The 23,481-nt window shown below is 50.3% G+C and overlaps 1 protein-coding gene across 1 annotated transcript in view; it reads left to right on the top strand.

The window, feature by feature from the left end:
* LOC137305881 (metastasis-associated protein MTA1-like) overlaps positions 1–23,481 on the top strand; it is a 90,549-nt gene that overhangs the window by 37,128 nt on the left and 29,940 nt on the right. Inside the window, exons 6-10 of the mRNA XM_067974814.1 lie at positions 4,560–4,623; positions 8,360–8,477; positions 16,640–16,742; positions 17,428–17,527; positions 19,751–19,939. Coding sequence (XP_067830915.1) covers positions 4,560–4,623; positions 8,360–8,477; positions 16,640–16,742; positions 17,428–17,527; positions 19,751–19,939 — 574 coding nt within the window. The remainder of the gene's footprint in view (positions 1–4,559; positions 4,624–8,359; positions 8,478–16,639; positions 16,743–17,427; positions 17,528–19,750; positions 19,940–23,481) is intronic.

A 23,481-nucleotide genomic window follows, 5' to 3' on the forward strand; every position in this document is an offset into this window, starting at 1 on the left:
CACACCAGTGTATCCCACTGGTTAACCAATTGTCCAGGATGATGAGTACCATGCACTAGGTCGTCAACAGCACGGCATCAATTCTTTTGGAAATGCCCAAAGGACAGTCTCCAGCTGCCCCTTATGAAGCCATCTAACCCGTATGCAAAATTTTGGGACTTTGACCTCTACAGCCTCGAAGGGAGTAGTTTTAACTTATGATATTGATATAAAGGGTTAACTGCCAGGGTTATAATTTTTTTTGACATTAAAAAGCCTGAAATCCCTGGAATGTCACTGAGCTATACCAAAGTAAAGTGTAAGGAATCTTACAACACCAGGTTATAGTCCAACAAATTAGCCGGCAGTTTGTGGTGACAGCCTTTTGCATGGATTGAGACGACGAGGTGTTGAGTACCTTCCATAGCGGTTTGGGCCCTGAATCCAGAATGAGTTTTGTTCAGTGAGCCCTGACAAGAGACTTAGCACCTGAACTTCCACGGCGGTGGTGGAGAAAGAGACTTTGGCAGCTCAGTGAACCAATCCTAGTCACAGAGTTGATAAAGGGGTCATATTCTTTTTTTCTCTCTCGGCCTGTCTCTGCCTGCCGGCCTGGAACAGTCAGATACGCAGAGATCTTTCTTCAAGGGTGAGTGTGGGTCAATCGGAAACCCATGCTGCTTGGAACCAATAGTTAATTCAGTGACCCCTAACATGTAAGTCGGTTTAGCCTATAACAGAGGTGGAGTTATGTGGTTTGTCATTTTCTGGTACAAGGAATGGTAGGGAACCAATTGGTTCTCATTGCAGGGCTGAATTCTACGTGAAACATCCAGTTTATCGGTTTATACTTGGTCTCCTCTGAATGTTTTCCCATCTGCCTTCTGAGAAGGATACATGGCAGTATATTCTAGATTGTAATATCCAGTTCATACCATTGCGGTCTATGGTTACAGTCTCTGGGCAATACTATTGTTTAACTAGAAATTGGGCAATAAAAGTGCTCTTCGTATTGTAGGGGACTCGAGATCCACTTACAGGAGTGACTGGTGGTGTTGAACACGAGAATAGCTACCTGTGAAATTTGTAGTAACTTCATTGATGAAGACTCCAAATGGGATGGGTAACAGGGGACGACATTGCCTCACTCCTCTTTTGAGAGAGATGGGGGTCAGTGAATTGGCTGGAGTGCACACCCTGGATACCCTCCAGGAGTGGGCCATGTACTCCCAAACGTTTAGCTGCTTCAATCATTCAAAGGCTTTTCGTGGATTTGCCCTGAGCCTTGCGTGAGAAGCCACACCTGCCCTACAAATTGCTCACAAGTGAAGTCCAGCATGTTCCTTTCTGATTACTACACATCTAATCTACAAACATTAAAAAATCGACGGGAAAAGACCAACAAGCCCATCCCATTCAAATATGGTGCAGCTACTTACACCACTGACCCCTCCCTTCCAATCCCTCCTCCTCCCCCCTCCCCCCCATTCCAGTCATGCAATCTATTGGGAGAGGCAATAAAAAACACAGGGCAATGGCTACCTAATCTCTGAAAGCAGTCAAGCAAAGCTCTAGGAGGTGGCGATAACTCATGAACCCTTCTAACCCCATGTAACCCACAACTTGCCCTCCATAGCTGTAAATATTCTCTTCTCCTTTGAAGGACTATAGGGAATCCATACACACCATATGCTCTGACCCTAACCCTACTGTAGTGTTCCAGAGGGCGAAAGAAATACCTCCTCACATCTAAACTAACGCTTTGCCGTAGGGATTTAATAGCATAGCCCCCTAGTACTACCATCCCTATCCAACTAATCTCAAGTAATAAAAGAAAGAACTTAAGAACATAAGAACATAAGAAATTGGAGCAGGAGTAGGCCAATCGGCCCCTCGAGCCTGCTCCGCCATTCAATAAGATCATGGCTGATCTGATCCCAACCACAAATCTAAAGAACACAAGAAGTCGGAGCAGGACCCGGCCACATAGCCCCTGGGCCCTCTCCGCCACCCACAGGGCATTGACCGATCCGAACTCAGCTTCATGTCCAATTTCCTGCCCGCTCCCCATAACCCCTAATTCCCTTTACTTCTAGGAAACTGTCTATTTCTGTTTTAAATTTATCTAATGATGTAGCTTCCACAGCTTCCTGGGGCAGCAAATTCCACAGACCGACCACCCTCTGAGTGAAGAAGTTTCTCCTCATCTCAGTTTTGAAAGAGCAGCCCCTTATTCTAAGATTATGCCCCCTAGTTCTAGTTTCACCCATCTTTGGGAACATCCTTACTGCATCCACCCGATCAAGACCCTTCACAATCTTATATGTTTCAATAAGATCGCCTCTCATTCTTCTGAACTCCAATGAGTAGAGTCCCAATCTACTCAACCTCTCCTCATATGTCCGCCCCCTCATCCCCGGGATTAACCGAGTGAACCTTCTTTGTACTGCCTCGAGAGCAAGTATGTCTTTTCTTAAGTATGGAGACCAAAACTGTATGCAGTATTCCAGGTGCGGTCTCACCAATACCTTATATAACTGCAGCAATACCTCCTTGTTTTTATATTCTATCCCCCTAGCAATAAAAGCCAACATTCCGTTGGCTTTCTTGATCACCTGCTGCACCTGCATACCAACTTTTTGATTTTCTTGCACTCGGACCCCCAGATCCCTTTGTACTGCAGTACTTTCCAGTCTCTCGCCATTAAGAAAATAACTTGCTCTCTGATTTTTCCTGCCAAAGTGCATAACCTCACATTTTCCAATATTAACTTGCATTTATATAGCACCTTTTACAGCCTCAGGATATTCCACTGCGCTTCATGGCCAATGAATTACTTTTGAAATGTAGTTACTGATTTGGAGGCAAACACGGCAACCAATTTGCACACAGCAGTGAGATAAATCAGCACTTAATCTGTTTTTGGTTGAGGGATAAATGTTGGCCACAACAGGACAGGAAGCGGTTGTTTTCCTTGGAGCCGAGGACGCTGAGGGGAGACTTGATTGAGGTGTATAAAATTATGAGGGGCCCAGATAGAGTTTGCAGGAAGTACCTGTTTCCCCTAGCGGAGAGTTCAAGAACTAGAGGACATAGATTAAAGCTGATTGGCGGAAGGATTAGAGGGGACATGAGGAAAAGCTTTTTTACCCAGAGGGTGGTGGGTGTATGGAATTCGCTGCCTGAATTGGTGGTAGAGGCAGGGACCCTCAACTCTTTTAAAAAGTACCTGGACCTGCACCTAAAGTGCTGTAAGCTGCAGGGCTACGGACCAGGTGCTGGAAGGTGGGATTAGAATGGGCACCTGGTTGTTCTTCGAGCCAGTGCGGACACGATGGGCCGAATGGCCCCCTTCTGTGTTGTATCTTTTCTATGGTTCTTGGACACTGTGAACTCAATTGCTCAATGGGATAATAGCCGATCACACTGGATCGAATCTAAGCACTTCATCATTTAACAAACTTCAATCATGCCCAATTTAAATCTGCATTTCTTTAAAAGAAAATATCCCCAACTGCTCGATCCTGTCCTGATGACTAAGATCTATAAGGCTGGGTGTCATTTTGTTGCCATCCTCCATACCTTTCCCAGAGCCTCACTGATCATGCACCATGTGTGGGGACCAAAACAGGACAGAATATTCCCAAGTGTGGGAGCACCAAAACCTTGTTCAGCCTTAAGTATAGTATTCCTGCCTTTATATTGTTATGTCCTAGCAATACAGCCTAAACCCTTATCTGCTGTTTGAATAATCTTGTCATACTGCTTGTGCACCTTTAATGATTTATCGACTGTGACACCCAGGCCACATCCTGCAGGACTCCTTGTTCAAACCATTGGTGTTCATGTTCATCAATGATCTGGATGAGGATATTAATGTTCACAAGTTTGTAGATAACACAAACCAGCCTCGGACGAGTCCGCTTCAAGACGAGTGTTGATTTTCTCTGATGTATTAGTTTATACAAACTATAATCTATTCTCTCCCACCCCATAGGCATTCGTTGAGAGGCAAGACTTTGCTGATGCCCAGGTGAAAGTTTCAGCTGTGGGCTTTTAGTCGTGTGTGTTGTGTAACCAGGTGCACTGTAAACCAGGTTTTACAGTGACTAAATAAGTCAGGCTGTGCCTTTATTACATTGGATTGCAGGGTTTTTACTCGCTGAAGTATATTGGTGTGTGCATTGAACAACTTGCGTCTGCACCACTCAGATTTACTTTGCATCAACCATTCCCCAGGTGTGAATCCTCCCCATCTAAGTTCAGCTTTACTTACTACGCTTCTGATAGGGGCTGTATCATATCAGAGCAGCAAGATTTCCTGCATTCAAACAGACAACAGTGGGAAGTGGAATCACGCATGGACAAACGCTCACACAAGCGCGTCCTCCCCCTGCGTAGGCCACACGATGATAGTTCCGCTGATGGGCACCTCCGAGGGGTTTCAGAATTGAAATGTTTGCGTGTAGCGTATTACACCAGAGGTTTTTAAACCAGCCTAAGGCCCCAGGCTGCCTGTTTTATGTCCCTTTGCGTTTAAATATAACAAGCTCTTCCCTTTTTATTTCCTCTCCATACAGAGGTAAATGCAGTGTGACTCTGCTAAATGAAACTGAAGCAGTCTTTTCATATCTGGAGAAAGAGGTGAGATTTCTTTCTTTTGGTAATCTCCCTTTCGCGGACGTGCAATATGTCTACCCAGAAAACACTAATCTGCAAGCGGCGGGTGGGCGCGTGATGGCGGGTGGGCGTGTGCGCGTGTTGGCGGGTGGGCGCATGTCGGCGGGTGGGCGCGTGGGTGTGGGCGCGTGTCGGCGAGCGGCGGGTGGGCGTGTGCGCGTGTTGGCGGGTGGGCGCATGTCGGCGGGTGGGCGCGTGGGTGTGGGCGCGTGTCGGCGAGCGGCGGGTGCGCGTGTTGGCGGGTGGGCGCATGTCGGCGGGTGGGCGCGTGGGTGTGGGCGCGTGTCGGCGAGCGGCGGGTGGGCGCGTGTCGGCGAGCGGCGGGTGGGCGCGTGTCGGCGAGCGGCGGGTGGGTGTGGGCGCGTGTCGGCGAGCGGCGGGTGGGTGTGGGCGCGTGTCGGCGAGCGGCGGGTGGGTGTGGGCGCGTGTCGGCGAGCGGCGGGCAGACACGTGTGCAGCAGATGATGTGATAATCCTCAGAGCTGGAGCGTGTGCTGTTTTATAATCGAGGTGTTATTAACAAAGTGTGTTGGGGGAACCTGTTACAGAACGAAGTGTGACACCTACTGGAAGTGTATGCTTAATGCCAAACTTCTGATCAAGATATTGCTGCACAGTGACTTCAGGCCAGCATGCAGATAGAACTGGCTTCAGCCCAACCCTGCACTGCCGTCACCATATAGTTAAACCCCCCTGGAGATGGAATTAACTTCCCAGCCCAGAGTCTGCTCACTCTTGCAGAGAAGTTAGGTCCATGTGTGAGCGTGTGTGCGTTCATTGAATGGCCTTGCCTTGTAGATAGGGTTCAGTCATTCTTATTAAATTTCAGGAATTGTTTGTTTCTAAATTTCTGAGAAGGTGGGGAATAGGGATGGAGAAATCAATATTGGGAAGATATTCAGCAAAAATGCTTGAACATTTACTCAAACTCTCTTAGTTGTTCTACATGGTATGTGTATATAAATATAGTTTCAATACATTTTCTAGTTGTATTTGGTATTCAATGTTATGCTTTAGTTTCTTTTTAAAGATGAAGGAAACTGAGACAGACTGCACCAGATAGTATCTCCCTGCACAGACCCAAATCTCAGGACAGATAAAAATCACAATTTGGGGACATGGTTCGGGATAATGAGACCGAAGTAGTGTATTCAGGACTTGTCAGTTTAAAGAGAGTCTGGCCTGTAGAGGGAGGGGCTGGTTGAGTTTGAGTAGGAATTTCTTCAGATTGTGGGGAAAGAGTTGGAGGCTCTGGGATTCTCTCCCCCTGGAGGGGCAGGGTCCAGGATCTCTGGGATTCCCTCCCCCTGGAGGGGCAGGGTCCGGGATCTCTGGGATTCTCTCCCCCTGGAGGGGCAGGGTCCAGGATCTCTGGGATTCCCTCCCCCTGGAGGGGCAGGGTCCGGGATCTCTGGGATTCTCTCCCCCTGGAGGGGCAGGGTCCGGGATCTCTGGGATTCCCTCCCCCTGGAGGGGCAGGGTCCGGGATCTCTGGGATTCTCTCCCCCTGGAGGGGCAGGGTCCAGGATCTCTGGGATTCCCTCCCCCTGGAGGGGCAGGGTCCGGGATCTCTGGGATTCTCTCCCCCTGGAGGGGCAGGGTCCAGGATCTCTGGGATTCCCTCCCCCTGGAGGGGCGGGGTCCGGGATCTCTGGGATTCCCGTCCCCTGGAGGGGCAGGGTCCGGGATCTCTGGGATTCCCGTCCCCTGGAGGGGCGGGGTCCGGGATCTCTGGGATTCCCGTCCCCTGGAGGGGCGGGGTCCGGGATCGCTGGGATTCCCGTCCCCTGGAGGGGCGGGGTCCGGGATCGCTGGGATTCCCTCCCCCTGGAGGGGCGGGGTCCGGGATCTCTGGGATTCCCGTCCCCTGGAGGGGCGGGGTCCGGGATCGCTGGGATTCCCTCCCCCTGGAGGGGCAGGGTCCGGGATCTCTGGGATTCCCTCCCCCTGGAGGGGCGGGATCGCTGGGATTCCCGTCCCCTGGAGGGGCGGGGTCCGGGATCTCTGGGATTCCCTTCCCCTGGAGGGGCGGGGTGCGGTCCGGGATCTCTGGGATTCCCTTCCCCTGGAGGGGCGGGGTCCGGGATCTCTGGGATTCCCATCCCCTGGAGGGGCGGGGTCCGGGATCTCTGGGATTCCCATCCCCTGGAGGGGCAGGGTCCGGGATCGCTGGGATTCCCTCCCCCTGGAGGGGCGGGGTCCGGGATCTCTGGGATTCCCGTCCCCTGGAGGGGCAGGGTCCGGGATCTCTGGGATTCTCTCCCCCTGGAGGGGCAGGGTCCGGGATCTCTGGGATTCCCGTCCCCTGGAGGGGCAGGGTCCGGGATCTCTGGGATTCCCGTCCCCTGGAGGGGCAGGGTCCGGGATCGCTGGGATTCCCGTCCCCTGGAGGGGCGGGGTCCGGGATCGCTGGGATTCCCTCCCCCTGGAGGGGCGGGGTCCGGGATCTCTGGGATTCCCGTCCCCTGGAGGGGCAGGGTCCGGGATCTCTGGGATTCCCTCCCCCTGGAGGGGCGGGGTCCGGGATCTCTGGGATTCCCGTCCCCTGGAGGGGCAGGGTCCGGGATCGCTGGGATTCCCGTCCCCTGGAGGGGCAGGGTCCGGGATCTCTGGGATTCCCTCCCCCTGGAGGGGCGGGGTGGGGTCCGGGATCTCTGGGATTCCCTTCCCCTGGAGGGGCGGGGTCCGGGATCTCTGGGATTCCCTTCCCCTAGAGGGGCGGGGTCCGGGATCTCTGGGATTCCCTCCCCCTGGAGGGGCAGGGTCCGGGATCTCTGGGATTCCCTTCCCCTGGAGGGGCGGGGTCCAGGATCTCTGGGATTCCCTTCCCCTGGAGGGGCGGGGTCCGGGATCTCTGGGATTCCCTTCCCCTGGAGGGGCGGGGTCCAGGATCTCTGGGATTCCCTCCCCCTGGAGGGGCGGGGTCCAGGATCTCTGGGATTCCCTTCCCCTGGAGGGGCGGGGTCCGGGATCTCTGGGATTCCCTTCCCCTGGAGGGGCGGGGTCCGGGATCTCTGGGATTCCCGTCCCCTGGAGGGGCGGGGTCCGGGATCTCTGGGATTCCCGTCCCCTGGAGGGGCGGGGTCCGGGATCTCTGGGATTCCCTCCCCCTGGAGGGGCAGGGTCCGGGATCTATGGAATTCCCTCCCCCTGGAGGTGGGGTCCGGGATCTCTGGGATTCCCTTCCCCTGGAGGGGCGGGGTCCGGGGTCTCTGGGATTCCCTCCTCCTGGAGGGGGGGTCCGGGATCTCTGGGATTCCCTCCTCCTGGAGGGGGGGGTCCGGGATCTCTGGGATTCCCTCCTCCTCGAGGTGGGGGGGGTCCGGGATCTCGGGGATTCCCTCCTCCTGGATGGGGGTGTCCGGGATCTCTAGGATTCCCTTCCCCTGGAGGGGCGGGGTCTGGGATTTCTAGGATTCCCTTCCCCTGGAGAGGGGGGGTCTGGGATTTCTAGGATTCCCTTCCCCTGGAGAGGGGGGGTCTGGGATTTCTAGGATTCCCTTCCCCTGGAGAGGGGGGGTCTGGGATTTCTAGGATTCCCTTCCCCTGGAGAGGGGGGGTCTGGGATTTCTAGGATTCCCTTCCCCTGGAGGGGCGGGGTCCGGGATCTCTGGGCTTCCGTCCCCCTGGAGCGGGGGGGGGTTTATCGTGCTGAGTGAACATGCTGGAGTGACCTTTCTTCCTTTCTGTTTTCTTTCAGGATTCCTTTTTTTATTGTCTAGTTTATGATCCACAGCAAAAGACTCTTCTAGCGGATAAAGGAGAGATCCGTGTAGGTCCCAGGTACCAGGCGGATATTCCTGATTTACTAAAAGAAGGTGGGTAACATACACAGTGATGCTTTGAGTCTATGCTGAGAGTGGGGCGTTTAAAGATAGAACCATGGAATGTTCCAGCTCAGTTCGGCCGTTCAGCTGGTGTCTTTGTCCATGTGTAATCACACACTCCCACTCACTCTCCATACCCATTAATGTCTGTGTGTCTTTTTATTTGTGGGGGTGAAGCGGAGGAGGAACCCAAAATTTCTAACTGTTTCTCTGAGGTCCTGTTGGATCTATGGAGTAGACCAAGTGATGTTTGGTGCTTGATTGCTAACCTTTTAACTTCTATTAGGCTTTGAACATTTCAACCAAATGGCAAAGTTGCGTCATTCTATTCAGAGCAGTCCTGGCCCTCCTTCCCCAATAATCTGAAAACAGTTTAAAACAAAGTCCACTTTCATTCTTCCCTCTCCCCTCTGTACATAGGTGGACACTTTTCATAGAATCATAGAAAGGTTACAGCATGGAAGGAGGTCATTCTGCCCATCGAGTCTGAGCCGGCTCTATGCAAGAGCAATCCAGCTAGTCCATTTCCCCCGCCCTATCCCCGTAGCCCTGCAAATTTTTTCCTTTCAAGTACTTATCCAATTCCCTTTTGAAGGCCATGATTGAATCTGCCTCCACTACCCTTTCAGGCAGTGCATTCCAGATCATAACCACTTGCTGTGTAAAAAGGTTTTTCCTCATGTCACCTTTGGTTCTTTTGCCAATCACCTTAAATCTATGCCCTCTGGTTCTTGACCCTTCCACCAATGGGAACAGTTTCTCTCTATCTACTCTGTCTAGACCCTTCATGATTTTGAACACCTCTATCAAATCTCGCAACTGTCTGTGTTCCAAGGAAAACAACCCCAGCTTCTCCAGCCCCTGATCCCTGGAATCATTCTAGTAAATCTCTTCTGCACTCCCTCTTAAGGCCTTCACATCTTTCCTAAAATGTGGTGCCTGGAACTGGACACAATACTCTAGTTGTGGTCGAACCAGTGTTTTATAAAGGTTCATCATGACTTCCATACTTTTGTACTCTATGCTTCTATTTATAAAGCCCAGGATCCTGTACGCGTTTTTAATTGCTTTTTCAACCTGTCCTGCCACTTTCAACGATTTGTGCACATATACCCCCAGATCTCTCTTTCCTGTACCCCTTTTAGAGTTGTGTCCTCTGGTTTATATTGCCTCTCCTCGTTCTTCCTACCGAAATGTATCACTTCGCATTTTTCTGCGTTAAATTTCATCTGCCACGTGTCCGCCCATGCCACCAGCCTGTCCATTGCCTCTTGAAGTCTATCACTATCCTCCTCACTGTTTACTATCCTTCCAAGTTTTATGCCATCTGCAAATTTTGAAATTGTGCCCTGTACGCCCAAGTACAAGTCATTAATATATATCAAAAAAGCAGTGGTCCCAGCTCTGACCCCTAGGGAACACCACTGTATACCTCCCTCCAGTCCGAAAAACAACCGTTCACCACGACTCTCTGTTTCCTGTCACTTAGCCAATTCTGTATCCATGTTGCTACTGCCCCCTTTATTCCATTGGCCACAATCTCGATGATAAGCCTACTGTGAGGCACTTTATCAAACGCCTTTTGAAAGTCCATATACACCACATCAACTGCATTGCCCTCATCGACCCTCTCTGTTACCTCATCAAGAAGTTCTATCAAGTTAGTTAAACACGATTTGCCAATAACACATCCGTGCTGGCTTTCCCTAATCAATCCACACTCGTCCAAGTGACTGTTAATTCTGTTCCGGATTGTCGTTTCTAAAAGTTTCCCCACCACTGAGATTAAACTGACTGGCCTGTAGTTGCTGGGTTTATCCTTACACCCTTTTTTGAACAAGGGTGTAACATTTGCAATTCTCCAATCCTCTGGCACCATTCCCGTATCTACGGATGTTTGGAAGATTATGGCCAGTACCTCCGCAATTTTACTTCCCTCAGCAACCTAGGATGCATCCCATCCGGACCGGGTGACTTACTTACTTTAAGTACAGCTAGCCTTTCAAGTACCTCTTTATCAATTTTTAGCCCAAACAGTATCTCAACTATATCTTCCTTTACTGAGACTCTGGCAGCATCTTCTTCCTTGGTAAAGACAGATGTAAAGTACTCATTTAATACCTCGACCATTCCCTCTGCCTCCATGAGAAGATCTCCTTTATGGTCCCTAATCGGCCCCACCCCTCCTCTTACTACCCGTTTACTGTTTATATGCCTGTAGAAGATTTTTGGATTCCCTTTTATGTTGGCCGCCGGTCTATTCTCGTGCTCTCTTTTTGCCCCTCTTATTTCCTTTTTCATTTCCCCTCTGAAATTTCTATATTCTGCCTGGTTCTCACTTGTGTTATCAACCTGACATCTGTCATACTCCCATTTTTTCTGTTTCATCTTACTCTTTATCTCTTTTGTCATCCAGGGAGCTCTGGCTTTAATTGCCCTACTTTCCGGCCTCATGGGAATGTGCCCCGACTGTACCTGAACCATCTCTTAAAGGCCGCCCACTGTTCAATTACAGTTTTGCCTGCCAGTCTTTGATTCCAATTTACCCGGGCCAGATCTGTTCTCATCCCATTGAAATTGGCCCTCCTCCAATTGAGTATTTTTACTTTAGAGTGGTCTGTGTCCTTTTCCATAGCTATTCTAAACCTTATGATACTATGAACGCTGTTCCCTCAATGCTCCCCCACTGACACTTGCTCCACTTGGCCCGCCTCATTCCCTAGAACCAAGTCCAGCAATGCCTCCTTCCTCATTGGGCCCGAAATGTACTGGTTAAGAAAGTTGTCCTGAACACATTTCAAAAATTCCTCCCCCTCTTTGCCCCTTATATTATTATTATCCCAGTCTATATTCGGATAGTTGAAGTCCCCAGTTATCACTACTCTATGGCTTTTGCACCTCTCTGTAATTTCCCTCCAAATTTGTTCCTCTATATCCTTCCCACTAGTTGGTGGCCTATAGAATACACCCAGTAGTGTAATGGTGGTACTTTTATTTCTTAACTCAAACCAAATAGATTCTGTCCTTGACCCCTCCAGGACACCCTCTCTCTCCAACACTGCAATATTCTCCTTAATCAATACTGCCCCCCCGCCCCCCAATTTCTTTCCCTCCTTGTCTTTCCTGAACACCTTGTATCCAGGAATATTTAGTACCCAATCCTGCGCTTTTTTGAGCCAGGTCTCCGTTATCACCATGACATCGTATTCCCATGTGGCTATTTGCGCCTGCAGCTCACCAACCTTGTTTACCACACTTCGTGCGTTCACACACACGCACTGTGAACCAGAGCACGCGGACTTTCCCAGAGTGCCTGTGAGCACTGCTGTTTATTAGGAGACTAGATCTTCATAGTATGCGCCAGCACTGTGTTATAATATCATAATAGGTACAGCACAGGAGGAGGCCATTCAGCCCAATATGCCATTGCTGGCTCTTTGAAAGAGCTATCCAATTAATCCCACTCCCCTGCTCTTTCCCCATAGCCCTGTAAATTTTTTCCCTTTTGAAAGTTATTATTGAATCTGCTTCTACTGTCCTTTCAGACAGTGCATTCCAGATCATAACAACTCTCTGCATCCTCGCATTAAGCATGGCAGACTTGGATCAGTCTCAGTCAGTGTGCCTGTTTCGGTAGTACATCACGCAGCATCTCACCAAATCGAGTGAGTTCAAATCTCTTGAGCTCCTGCTGAAGCTGTGCAGGGTGCTGATCAGGCCTTAGCTGGGGTACTGTGCACATGTCTGATCACAATGACATCTAGGCTGGAGAGGCGATGGAGGAGCTGGGTGATGTTATGGGACGGAGCACAGCAGGGAGATGTGTGAGGTTTTTGTACTGGGTGAATATAGTGGGCATTTGTGTTTCTATGCGTGTATGGTGGGTCAGTGAGAGTTTGTGTGCGTGTGTGAGTTTGTTTTGGGTGTGTTTGTGGAGGGTGTCGGTGGGGATGGGGTGGGTATGAGTTTGTGTTTGTGGAGGGGGAGGTTGTGTAGGGGAGTTTGTGTCATGGGTGTGTCAGGCAGGGGGTGGGTGTGAGTTTGTTGGAGGAGGGGGTGGGTGTGTCGGGGAGGGGGTGTAGGGGAGGGGGTGGGTGTGAGTTTGTGTTTGGGGAGCAGGTGGAGGGGGTGGGTGTGAGTTTTTGTGGAGGGGCAGGGGTGGGTGTGTCGGGGAGGGGGTGGGTGCGAGTTTGTGTTTGGGGAGGAGATGGGGATATAGGGGGAGGGGTGGGTGTGAATTTGTGTTTGTGTTTGGGGAGGGGGTTGGTGTGAGTTTGTTTGTGGGGTGGGTGGGTCGGGGGAGGGGGATGGAGTGGACGAGGGGTGGATGTGTCGGGGGAGGAGGGGGAGTGGGTAGATGTGTGTTTGTGGAGGGGGTGGATGTGGAGGGAGAGGGGCTGTGTGTGGGTTTATGTTGGAGGAGGGGGTGGGTGTGTCAGGGGAGGGAGTGGGTGAGACTGGATGCTGGTGGTGAAAGATGGGTTACCAATCAGACCCACAGACTTTTTCGAGTATCCTCTCTGAGTGTGAGAGGGGTGAGAAGAGCCTCCCCAGATATGGGAACAGTATTCAACTCTTGGACAGACTTGAGCTTTAAAGAGAGTTAGGAATTGTTGAGAGTAAAGGAGAGTTTGTCATGAAGTGAAACGAGGCTTGAAGGAAGCAGCTTTAGGATGGAGATGAGAGTTCCATTCGAGATCAGAGGGGATGATGAGACCAAGAATATCAATAGGTGAAGGACTAGGGGTGAAGACACCAAAAGTCTTGGATGAGTCCTAACTTCCTTCAGTTCAACTTTCCAAGCACCAAAACCACCATCTTTGGCCCTTGCCACTGATTCTGTCCCTCTCCCAGCCACCTTCTCATGCTGAATCAGACTGCTCGCAACCGTCCCACACTGTGTGACCCTGAGCTGAGCTTCAAACCCCATATCGCTCCGTCACAAAGACCACTTACTTCCACCTCTGTAATAATGTCTGCCTCAGCCCTTCCTCCACTGAGACTTGGAGACATGCCTTTAACACCAGAGACTCAGAGAACTCCGGTGCTGATTTTGCTGGCCTCCCATCCTCCACTCTCTATAAAGACTAGCTTGTCCAAAATTCTGCTGGACGTATCCTGTCCTGTACTAAATCCTCCTCACCCATCCTCACTAATCCACACTGGCTCTCTGCCTTCAATATCTTACATTTAAAATCCTCATTTTTTAAAATGCCTCCACTGCTTTGTTCCACCTTAATTCTCCAATCCCCCCACCACCAATCCATTCCTTTGACATTCTCCCCCTCCTGCCCCTGATAAGAGCCTTCATCCACCTGGGTCTAATATTCTGAAATTCTCTACCAAACTCCTCCGCCTCCATCTATTTCTCTTCCTTCAGAATCTTCTCAAACTCCATCTCTGTCACCAAGTGTTTGGTCACTCTCCTTTCTTGGCCTCATGTCCTTCTGCCTAAGGCCTTTCTGTGAAGGACCGTGGAATGTTAAAATCCTTATATAAATGCAGATTAAGACCAGGGAAGAGAAACAAATAGGAAATATAAACTGAATGGTTCTAAGCTACAGGAAACAGCACAGCAGAGAGATCTTGAGGGTATTGGTGGAGAGCTCACTGAAACTAACAGCACAGTGTGCAGCAAAAGTAAGGAAATCTAACTGGATCATGGGATATGCAGCCTGAGGAATAGTGCACAAATCCCAGGGAGTGATGGTCTGCACAGAGCAGTGGTACAGCCACACCTGGGTTACTGTGTATCCTGGCATTCGAGGCAGCACAGAAAAGGGAAACCAAACTGAATAGCCTGGGCTTATTTACTCTGAGGAGAAGGTTTCGGGGAGGTATTCGAGATCCTTGGGGGAATAGATAAATTGAACATCAGTAATATGTTTGAGGATTGCCACAAACTCTAAAACCGAGGGACAGAGACTTGAGCTTAGAAGAGGGAAGGGTCGCAGACAGTTCAGATTGAACAACTTTTTGCAGAGGGAATGAACATGTGGAAGGGACTGCCCAGGGAGCCGGAGAGACTTGGGTAAATATTTAACAGAGTGGGCAGTTGAGTGGTATTTTTTCCTCGCACCTCTGTGAAGTTTACTGGGATATTTTTCTTTGTTGAAGGTGCTATAAAAATGTAAGTTGTTATCAGGCAATATGCACTGCGGTCTGTTCCAGTCCTGTACCTTTCGGATTCACTGCAGAGTCTGTTCCAGTCCTGTACTTTCCAGATTCACTGCGGTCTGTTCCAGTCCTGTACTTTCCAGATTCACTGCAGAGCCTGTTCCAGTCCTGTACTTTCCAGATTCACTGCAGAGACTGTTCCAGTCCTGTACTCTCCAGATTCACTGCAGAGCCTGTTCCAGTCCTGTACTTTCCAGATTCACTGCAGAGACTGTTCCAGTCCTGTACTTTCCAGATTCACTGCAGAGCCTGTTCCAGTCCTGTACTTTCCAGATTCACTGCAGAGCCTGTTCCAGTCCTGTACTTTCCAGATTCACTGCAGAGCCTGTTCCAGTCCTGTACTTTCCAGATTCACTGCGGTCTGTTCCAGTCCTGTACTTTCCAGATTCACTGCAGAGCCTGTTCTAGTCCTGTACTTTCCAGATTCACTGCGGTCTGTTCCAGTCCTGTACTTTCCAGATTCACTGCAGAGTCTGTTCCAGTCCTGTACTTTCCAGATTCACTGTGGTCTGTTCTAGTCCTGTACTTTCCAGATTCACTGCAGAGACTGTTCCAGTCCTGTACTTTCCAGATTCACTGCAGAGACTGTTCCAGTCCTGTACTTTCCAGATTCACTGCAGAGACTGTTCCAGTCCTGTACTTTACAGATTCACTGCGGAGTCTGTTCCAGTCCTGTACTTTCCAGATTCACTGCGGTCTGTTCCAGTCCTGTACTTTCCAGATTCACTGCAGAGTCTGTTCCAGTCCTGTACTTTACAGATTCACTGCGGTCTGTTCCAGTCCTGTACTTTCCAGATTCACTGCAGAGTCTGTTCCAGTCCTGTACTTTCCAGATTCACTGCGGTCTGTTCTAGTCCTGTACTTTCCAGATTCACTGTGGTCTATTCCAGTCCTGTACTTTCCAGATTCACTGTGGTCTGTTCCAGTCCTGTACTTTCCAGATTCACTGCAGAGTCTGTTCCAGTCCTGTACTTTCCAGATTCACTGCGGTCTGTTCCAGTCCTGTACTTTCCAGATTCACTGCGGTCTGTTCCAGTCCTGTATTTTCCAGATTCACTGCGGTCTATTCCAGTCCTGTACTTTCCAGATTCACTGCGGTCTGTTCCAGTCCTGTACTTTCCAGATTCACTGCAGAGCCTGTTCCAGTCCTGTACTTTCCAGATTCACTGTGGTCTGTTCCAGTCCTGTACTTTCCAGATTCACTGTGGTCTATTCCAGTCCTGTACTTTCCAGATTCACTGCAGAGCCTGTTCCAGTCCTGTACTTTCCAGATTCACTGTGGTCTGTTCCAGTCCTGTACTTTCCAGATTCACTGCAGAGTCTGTTCTAGTCCTGTACTTTCCAGATTCACTGTGGTCTGTTCCAGTCCTGTACTTTCCAGATTCACTGCAGAGCCTGTTCTAGTCCTGTACTTTCCAGATTCACTGTGGTCTGTTCCAGTCCTGTACTTTCCAGATTCACTGCAGAGCCTGTTCTAGTCCTGTACTTTCCAGATTCACTGCAGTCTGTTCCAGTCCTGTACTTTCCAGATTCACTGCAGAGCCTGTTCTAGTCCTGTACTTTCCAGATTCACTGTGGTCTGTTCCAGTCCTGTACTTTCCAGATTCACTGCAGAGCCTGTTCTAGTCCTGTACTTTCCAGATTCACTGCAGTCTGTTCCAGTCCTGTACTTTCCAGATTCACTGCAGAGCCTGTTCTAGTCCTGTACTTTCCAGATTCACTGTGGTCTGTTCCAGTCCTGTACTTTCCAGATTCACTGCAGAGCCTGTTCTAGTCCTGTACTTTCCAGATTCACTGCAGTCTGTTCCAGTCCTGTACTTTCCAGATTCACTGCAGAGTCTGTTCTAGTCCTGTACTTTCCAGATTCACTGCAGAGTCTGTTCTAGTCCTGTACTTTCCAGATTCACTGCAGAGTCTGTTCTAGTCCTGTACTTTTCTTTGTTCACTAACAGCTTTTTTCTGTTTTATTTCTTCAGATGAAGAGGATGAAAGAGACCAGTTTAAACTTGAAGTAAAAATTTGGGACCCAAACAGCCCGCTGACCGACAGGCAGATAGACCAGTTTTTGGTCCTTGCACGGTGAGGCCAAACACAGCGAGTGCCTCCGTTTTGCTCTTGATTGTGATGTTGAAGATTAGAGACAAGGGCCCAGTAATTCCGACGATCCCGCTGCACTGCTGTAATTGCTGAGAGGGGCTGCACCACTGTGCCCCACCACTGCGCTCTGGTGTTGGCCCCATGCCCAATCCTGGGGACCGGGTCATTGGTCTAAACGAGGCGAGAGTCTGTGCCCTTGCTGCTCCACCTGGATGGGAGTGGGCAGCACTGTCGGCGTGGCAATTTATCTGTAGCCTTTTCTATCGGTTGCTATTAAGAAGCCAGCGTTACAACCCCAGCTCCATCTTCGTCTAGTAAGCACTTCCTCCTGGCAACAGTAAAGACTGAACTGGTGGTGTCCTTGGCAGAGAAATGTCATCTTAAACTTAGTGCAGTGGTCCTGCAGCAGACACAGTGCACCACTGGATGCAACTGTCTCTACCTCAATCACACCCTATGGCAAAGCACAACATGCTCCTGCAACCTTCTGTATAAAGAAAACAGCCAACTAGACTAGCAGGTGTCTCGTACCACTGCTGACGGTCAGTCGAATGATCTGCATCATGTACTGTGCACGGTGGAACCATGTCCGTTTGAGGCAAAAATATAATGGCTGTTTGCAGTTGGATTACTGCCCGTTTATGATGGTTTATTCTGTCTCTTACAGATCTGTCGGTACATTTGCTCGGGCCTTAGACTGCAGTAGCTCCATACGACAACCAAGTCTGCACATGAGTGCAGCTGCTGCCTCTAGAGATATCACACTGGTAAGGATGGAGAACATTTTGATGGATCTCCAGTATATTACAGCTGCACTTGTAATGTTAATGTATAAAGTGGACCTGTCTGACAGTGTAAAAGTTAAACATAGGGCTGACTTTTAAAGCGGTGAATATTTTCTGCCATGCCTGCACTAACTATTACAATTTAATGTCTGCACGTGTTAACATCTCTCAGCCTTTGTCCATTCAGCCCCTCGAGCCTGTTGTGCCATCCGTTCAGATCGTACCTCAGATTTACCCACTGTTGCTTGATATCCCTTTATACCCAACAAAAATCAATTGATCGCAATCTTCAAGCTTTCAATTGGCACAGTATGTAAATGCTATGAGGGATATTGATAATATTTAAAGAAAGGTTTGGTGCTGTTGCTTTTTCTAGAGTTAACATAGAACCACAGTTTTATGAGAAGTTAACAAGCTCCCCCAGTAGGTTACTTGGTCAATGCTGAGCCTGATGTACCAATTGATAGACTGTGAGGTCCCAGGTCTGTGATGGGCTAACTGATCTCAGCCAGTGCAACAGTTGTTCTTGGCTCCCTTGGCCTGGGAGAAAAGAAAGATAGCCGTGGTTCCTGCTGTCACTCGCAGTCTGATTGACCACCCCCTGCTGCAAAGCACTTGTTGGGTGAGGACGGAATTGGGGCTGGCCATGAGGCCCTCCTTGGTTGAAAATGGTACCAACACTCACTCAGTGCTTTGACTGTCAGTTGAAGAATGGCCACTTGGGTGAGGTACAGAATGGCTAGCAACGCTCGTGAAATCCGTACCTCCCCGAGAGTCTGCGCCCACGGGACCCGTGCCCCGGGGAGAGTCTGCGCCCGTGGGACCCGTGCCCCGGGGAGAGTCTGCGCCCGTGGGACCCGTGCCCCGGGGAGAGTCGGCGCCCGTGGGACCCGTGCCCCGGGGAGAGTCGGCGCCCGTGGGACCCGTGCCCCGGGGAGAGTCGGCGCCCGTGGGACCCGTGCCCCGGGGAGAGTCTGCGCCCGTGGGACCCGTGCCCCGGGGAGAGTCTGCGCCCGTGGGACCCGTGCCCCGGGGAGAGTCTGCGCCCGTGGGACCCGTGCCCCGGGGAGAGTCTGCGCCCGTGGGACCCGTGCCCCGGGGAGAGTCTGCGCCCGTGGGACCCGTGCCCCGGGGAGAGTCGGCGCCCGTGGGACCCGTGCCCCGGGGAGAGTCGGCGCCCGTGCCCCGGGGAGAGTCGGCGCCCGTGCCCCGGGGAGAGTCGGCGCCCGTGCCCCGGGGAGAGTCGGCGCCCGTGCCCCGGGGAGAGTCGGCGCCCGTGCCCCGGGGAGAGTCGGCGCCCGTGCCCCGGGGAGAGTCGGCGCCCGTGCCCCGGGGAGAGTCGGCGCCCGTGCCCCGGGGAGAGTCGGCGCCCGTGCCCCGGGGAGAGTCGGCGCCCGTGCCCCGGGGAGAGTCGGCGCCCGTGCCCCGGGGAGAGTCGGCGCCCGTGCCCCGGGGAGAGTCGGCGCCCTCTGGATTTGCTTCAATTACTGTGATACATGTATGATCCTGTGTGTTTGGACGGTGTACCTGACACCGCACTGCCTGACCTATATGTTTGGACGGTGTACCTGACACCGCACTGCTCGTCCTGTGTGTTTGGACGGTGTACCTGACACCGCACTGCCTGACCTAAGTGTTTGGACGGTGTACCTGACACCGCACTGCCTGACCTATGTGTTTGGACGGTGTACCTGACACCGCACTGCCTGACCTGTGTGTTTGGACGGTGTACCTGACACCGCACTGCTCGTCCTGTGTGTTTGGACGGTGTACCTGACACCGCACTGCCTGACCTGTGTGTTTGGACGGTGTACCTGACACCGCACTGCCTGACCTGTGTGTTTGGACGGTGTACCTGACACCGCACTGCCTGACCTGTGTTTGGACGGTGTACCTGACACCGCACTGCCTGACCTGTGTTTGGACGGTGTACCTGACACCGCACTGCCTGACCTGTGTGTTTGGACGGTGTACCTGACACCGCACTGCCTGACCTGTGCGTTTGGACGGTGTACCTGACACCGCACTGCCTGACCTGTGCGTTTGGACGGTGTACCTGACACCGCACTGCCTGACCTGTGCGTTTGGACGGTGTACCTGACACCGCACTGCCTGACCTGTGCATTTGGACGGTGTACCTGACACCGCACTGCCTGACCTGTTTGGGCGCTCCGGTTTTGACTTGAGCTCTTTCCTCTTTTGCAGTTTCACTCGATGGACACGTTGCATAAAAATAACTATGATGTATCAAAGGCGATTTCTGCGCTCGTGCCGCAGGGAGGGCCCGTACTCTGCAGGGACGAGATGGAGGAGTGGTCGGCCTCAGAAGCAAACCTGTTTGAGGAGGCTCTAGAAAAATACGGGAAGGATTTTAGTGACATACGACAAGACTTTGTGAGTACAGCTAAACATCGTAAGCAGTAGATATCTGGGGAGAAGCAGTTTTAATCTGAGTCCTGTCACTGTCATACTGCATGGGGTTAACTGGGTCCCTCAAAATTCAGTTATACCTGCCCTGGGAGTGTTTGATGGGACAGTGTAGAGGGAGCTTTACTCTGTATCTACCCCGTGCTGTCCCTGCCCTGGGAGTGTTTGATGGGACAGTGTAGAGGGAGCTTTACTCTGTATCTAACCCGTGCTGTCCCTGCCCTGGGTGTTAGATGGGACAGTGTAGAGGGAGCTTTACTCTGTATCTAACCCGTGCTGTACCTGCCCTGGGAGTGTTTGATGGGACAGTGTAGAGGGAGCACTGTGCCCTGGTGGCTAACTCTTGCAATACTGAAGGAAGTCCAAGGCTTTGGTCACAATCTTTCAAGCCTCCTTGGATATGGAAGTTGCACCAGTGGACTGAAGGGCTGCCAATGTAAGAGCTCTGTTCAAAAAGGGGGAAGGGATAAACTGGGTAACTCTACAGCAGTCAGCCTTGGTAGTGGTAAGCTCCTACAGGCCTTAATATGGATAAAATTAATACTCACATGGAGAGACATGGGTTAATTAAGGACAACCTGTACGGATTTGTGAAAGGCAAACTGGAGGGATGTGAATAGTGTCCCCCAGGGGTCAGTGTTGGGGCCATATAAATATATAAATGATCTGGACTTGGGTACAGGGGGCAAATATCAAAGTTTGCAGATGACACAAAACGTATTGGAAGTTTCTTGACACGCACCACTGCCCAGCGCAAATGCCACCGATAACGGTGAAAGGTGCAGAATAATAATAGTGGGCATCGAATTCCTGCACAGGTTGGCACAGCTCCGCTGTATTTACAGTGCGTACCGGTGTCCTCTAGTGGCAGAAAATCAGCACTGCAAAAGGTATGGGCAGAAGTAACTCCACAGCAGAACCATTTCAGCAACATAATGCTCCCTGTGTTCCAGAGTTTTCCTGTATTTATACTGTGGGGTTTGGTTTGGGGATTACGCCACTGCAGAGACACCAGTATCTGTGCTTGCAGCACCACTTAGTTGGTAGCTAGTGCACTCACCTCGAGTTAGAATCTGATGGGTTCAAGCCCTGCTCCAGGACTTGAGCACGTAATCTCGGCTGACACTCACTGAGGGAGTTCTAGAACATAGAAAATAGAAAATAGGAGCAAGAGTCGGCCATTCGGCCCTTCGGGCCTGCTCCGCCATTCAAAATGATCATGACTGGTCGTCTAACTCAGTACCCTGTTCCCGCTTTTTCCCCATATCCCTTGATCCCTTTAGCATTAGGAAATATATCTATCTCCTCCTTGAATGACTTGGCCTCCACTGCCTTATGTGGTAGAGAATTCCACAGGTTCACTACCCTCTGAGTGAAGAAATTTCTCCTCATCTCTGTTCTAAATGGCATACCCCGTATCCTGAGACTGTGACCCCTCGTTCTGGACTCCCCAGCCTTCGGGAACATCCTCCCTGCATCTAGTCTCTCTAGTCCTGTTAGAATTTTATATGTTTCGATGAGATCACCTCTCATTCTTCTAAACTCTAGTGAATATAGGCCTATTCAACCCAATCTCTCCTCATATGTCAGTCCTGCCATCCCAGGAATCAGTCTGGTGAACCTTCGTTGCACTCCCTCCATGGCAAGGACATCCTTCCTCAGATAAGGAGGCCAAAACTGCACACAATACTCCAGATGTGGTCTCACCAAGGCCCCGTACAACTGCAGTAAGACATCCCTGTTCCTGTACTCAAATCCTCTTGCAATGAAGGCCAACATACCATGTTACATTTAGTTCCCTCATCCAAATCATTGATATATATTGTGAATAGCTGGGGCCCAAGCACCGATCCCTGCGGTACCCCACTAGTCACTGCCTGCCACCCGGAAAAAGACCCGTTTATTCCTACTCTCTGTTTCCTGTCTGTCAACCAATTCTCAATCCATGCCAGTATATTCCCCCCAATCCCATGTGCTTTAATTTTGCACACTAACCTCTTTGTGTGGGACCTTATCAAAAGCCTTCTGAAAATCCAAGTACACCACATCCACTGGTTCTCCCCTATCTATTCTGCTAGTTACTTCCTCAAAAAACTCCAGTAGATTTGTTGAGCATGATTTCCCTTTCATAAACCCATGCTGACTTTGTCCAATCCCTCCAAGTGTTCCGTTATCACATCTTTTATAATAGACTCTAGCGTTTTCCCCACTCCTGATGTTAGGCTAACTGGCCTGTAATTCCCTGGGTTTTTTTTTCTCTCCCTCCTTTTTTAAATAGTGGGGTTACATTTGCCACCCTCCAATCTGTAGGAACTGTTCCAGAGTCTATAGAATTTTGGATGATGATCACCAATACATCCTCTATTTTCAGGGCCACTTCGTTTTAGTATTCTGGGATGTAGATTATCAGGCCCTGGGGATTTGTCAGCCTTTCGCCCCATTAATTTCCCTCGCTCTTTTTTTTACTAATACTGGTTTCCTTCAGTTCCTCCCTCTCACTAGACCCTTGGTTCCCCAACATTTCTGGGAGGTTATTTGTGTCCTTCGTTGTGAAGACAGAACCAAAGTATGTGTTTAATTGTTCTGCCATTTCTTTGTTCCTCATTATAATTTCCCCCATTTCTGACTGTAAGGGGCCTACATTTGTCTTCACTAACCTTTTTCTCTTGACATATTTATAGAAGCTTTTACAGTCAGTTTTTATGTTCCCTGCTAGTTTACTCTCATACTCTATTTTTCCCCTCTTAATCAATCTCTTTGTCCTCCTTTGCTGAATTCTGCACTTTGAGATGCAACCTTTCTGATGGGATGTTGAACTGAGGCCTCGTCTGCATGTTCAGATGGGCATAAAAGACCTATGGCATGTTTTGAAGATGTTTTCCCAGTAACCTGACCAACGTTCGCTTAAACAAATTAACTCTTATTATCTGAATGCTGTTTGTGAGATCTTGCTGTGCACCAGTTGGTTGCCATGTTTGCCTACATAAAAGTACTTAATCAGCTGTGAAGCACTTTGGGATGTCCTGAGGATGTGGAAGGTGCTATATAAATGCAAGTCTGTCTGTCTCTATATAAGTTGCTAAAATGTCATTAACATAACTTTAAAGCTCCTGCGTGTGCCTGATTTTATGTCCGTGCAGTTGTTCAGGGTGCTTTGGTCCTGACTTTACTCTTATGGTCAAAGACCATCTTTGTTGTCGGGGAATGGTCTGTACAGACCAGCATCGTGAAGTTCTACTGTTCTGCAGGCAGGTTTAGCTCTCGCCCTGTGTTCAGACTGAACATAATGGTGGCCTTGACAGAAAATGCCATTGCTGCTGTCTTTAGAGGCAAAGGGCAAAAGTACCTGGTGAGATAGTTCTCTGTTCCTCCACAGCCATTGAGACAGCCTCCATTTGTGATTAGTGCTCTTCCTGTGCCAAGTGCTGTAGGGATCTTTGTGAAATTTATGGTGGGGGAGGGTGTTGGTGTGGGATGCATGGGATTGTTTTGTATTCTGGATTCTAAAT

The sequence above is a fragment of the Heptranchias perlo genome, chromosome 41 (assembly GCF_035084215.1).
Source record: "Heptranchias perlo isolate sHepPer1 chromosome 41, sHepPer1.hap1, whole genome shotgun sequence".
In the NCBI taxonomy this organism is placed as follows: Eukaryota; Metazoa; Chordata; class Chondrichthyes; order Hexanchiformes; family Hexanchidae; genus Heptranchias; species Heptranchias perlo.